This window comes from Pistacia vera, unplaced genomic scaffold, assembly GCF_008641045.1.
Source record: "Pistacia vera cultivar Batoury unplaced genomic scaffold, PisVer_v2 Contig498, whole genome shotgun sequence".
Taxonomy (NCBI): domain Eukaryota; kingdom Viridiplantae; phylum Streptophyta; class Magnoliopsida; order Sapindales; family Anacardiaceae; genus Pistacia; species Pistacia vera.
In genome coordinates this window covers 223,594-226,042 of record NW_022196332.1, presented here as the reverse complement: position 1 = coordinate 226,042, position 2,449 = coordinate 223,594, and the positions used below count along the sequence as shown (strand labels likewise).

At 34.7% G+C, this 2,449-nt stretch overlaps 1 protein-coding gene across 1 annotated transcript; it reads right to left on the bottom strand.

Annotated features, from left to right (window-relative positions):
• Window positions 1-310: 310 nt before the first annotated feature.
• Window positions 311-1,518, bottom strand: LOC116105337 (nitronate monooxygenase-like). The gene is made up of 3 exons (XM_031391770.1): window positions 1,348-1,518; window positions 991-1,203; window positions 311-789 (listed from the first exon to the last, which is right to left on the bottom strand). The coding sequence occupies exons 1-3, from the start codon at window positions 1,480-1,482 to the stop codon at window positions 712-714; spliced, it is 426 nt and encodes a 141-aa protein (XP_031247630.1). The 5' UTR covers window positions 1,483-1,518; the 3' UTR covers window positions 311-711.
• Between the last annotated feature and the right edge of the window lie 931 nt (window positions 1,519-2,449).

Genomic DNA, 2,449 nt, shown 5'->3' with positions numbered 1-2,449 from the left:
AATCATGCCATTTCTACTATCCCGAGTTAGTTTCCATATTTGTGCTTACATATCGGTAAGTGAGAAACTAGAATCATAGAAAACAGAGAAGAATAGAGAAGCTTGGTGTAAGGAAAGAAAATTCAGAATCTGAGTAATGGAGAAAGAATAGAAGTGTTGTGGGTTTACTTACTAAGCAATTAGTACTCACCCCGTTGATTTCACTGTTTTTGCAGGTAGTAGATGAGATGCGGTCGGATGGGACGTCAAGTAGCGGAATGCTATTTTTGGACCCACTACCTTATATCCATATATGTTTTTCTATGATATATTTAGTGAGTTTTCTTTTTATACCTCCCAAGAATATATCTGTCAACCAGCTTGATCAAAACTTCAACCAACTACGTATCATACAATCAGGCGGCTGTCTTTGTGACTTAAAATAGAAGTAGAATCACTTCATTCATCAAAGGAAAAGACTGGTAGTGGGTGCCCTTTGACCATCAAAAAACACAAATCTATTATATGCGTTTCCTTTCCTTAACCAAATGAGAAATCTAAATGTCAGAGAAAGAGTCAAGACAAACTATTTCCTATAAATTCAGACATAAAACATGTAACGGATGCAAAATCAAATCACATTGTAATTAATATCCTGCTGGTAGCAGCTATTACTTTTTTCAATTTCATTGAAAATGGAAACAATATTAAACTTATGAAACCTAAAGGAATTCATACCTCACGTCCTTGGACAATAATCGCATGTACACCTGCTTCAATTGTTTTTCTTGCTTCTTCGAAACTCCCGACCTCCAATCGAATAGACTGAATACATCTGGAGAAATTCGTAAGTACAAAACCGAATAGACTGATTGATACTCAACATAAACTCTATAAATGAGTACTTTCCTATTAACTACATACCAGGGCTATCAAATTTATTGACAAAATGCCATATGAATTTCAATAAACGGATTTTGACTGACATATAAAAACAGCTGCAATACTCACTTGGGGAACAACTTTTACACCAGCACAATGAGCTTCGTGTACAAGCTCCTTTGAACATTCACCCCATGAAATTTGTAAAACTGCAACTTTCTCTTTCAATATAGCCTTTATATTTTCTTCATGGGGGAATTCCAGAAAAACACCAACCGCAAACGGTTTGTCCGTTAATGCTCTGGTCTTCCTTATTAGCTCCCTTAAGTATTCTGGTGATTCCTGATCAGAGAAAAGTTTGAGAAAATCAATAGAAGTGCTCGAAAATTAGACTGAAGCATACCATACTCAACTCATATAATTTCGAACAATAATTTGCAAGACACGATGAAGATATTCAAAAGGAAGAGAAAAGACTTGAAGTACCCAATCAGGGGCTCTTAAGAGACCAAGCCCACCAGCATTAGCAACCGCAGCTACAAGCTCTGGACCTGAAATATAAGGTCCCAATGGCCGCTGAACAATTCCATATTCAAAACCCAGAATCCCTTTCCAACCCATTTATTATCTTTATGTTAACTCTCTCTGGCTCTGTCTTTGTCTCTGTCGCTCTTGTTCTCTTTTTATAACCAATTAATATATTACTTGAGCTAAGTGGAGGTGAGCAACTCAATTTTCTCTACTCAGTTGAAGCCTGCTACTTTCTGAATATCATTTCAACGCCTTATATTTCGCAAAAGAAGTTTGGCACTGCTGATTTGGAAATATCATCTTTCCACCTATTGAAATACCTATTTTTCTATTATTATGCAATATCATATCAGTTTATTCAAAATTAATTTAAAATTAATCGAAATATCAATTTGTTTAACAATAAATACTTTGCATATTTGAATGTTAAAATTCATGTTTGGATTTAAAAAATAGAGTTTATTTAGTTACCATTAGAGCATCTTCAAAAAACTCTTTAAAGATTTTATCCATAAAAACAAGAGTCCAACATTATCTTCATTCTTTAGATATAAATATAATTTAAAAAAGAGAGTTTATTTTAGAGATAGATAAGTTTAAAATACCTTTTCGGAAATTATTAAATACACTCTTAATTTGGTTTTTTTGATATTTTTAGGGGGTTTATAATATTTTAGAGAGGGCTTTTGATAATTTTAGGAAAATATCTAATAAAATCGTTATGACCCTTGAAACTTAACTATTTATTAGGGCAAATAAAATTAAAAATCAACCCTTTAAAAATATTTGAGACATTGTTGCTTAAATTAGGGGCAACAATTGTTCATCCGTGAACTGGAGAGGTGCAAGTGCAAGTAGGTGGAGGGGTTGAGGGCTGCTATGAGTTGGGAGGCTGGTTTTTTTCTGCTGTGGTGGGTGATGTGTCCCATGGCCACTGGCAGATGGCAACAGTTAGGTTTTGGCCTTATTGGGAGTACGGCTGCAAACGAACCGATCTGTTCGTTCGATAACTGTTCGACTCGACTCGATAAGAAACTATTCGCGAACAGTTTGATAT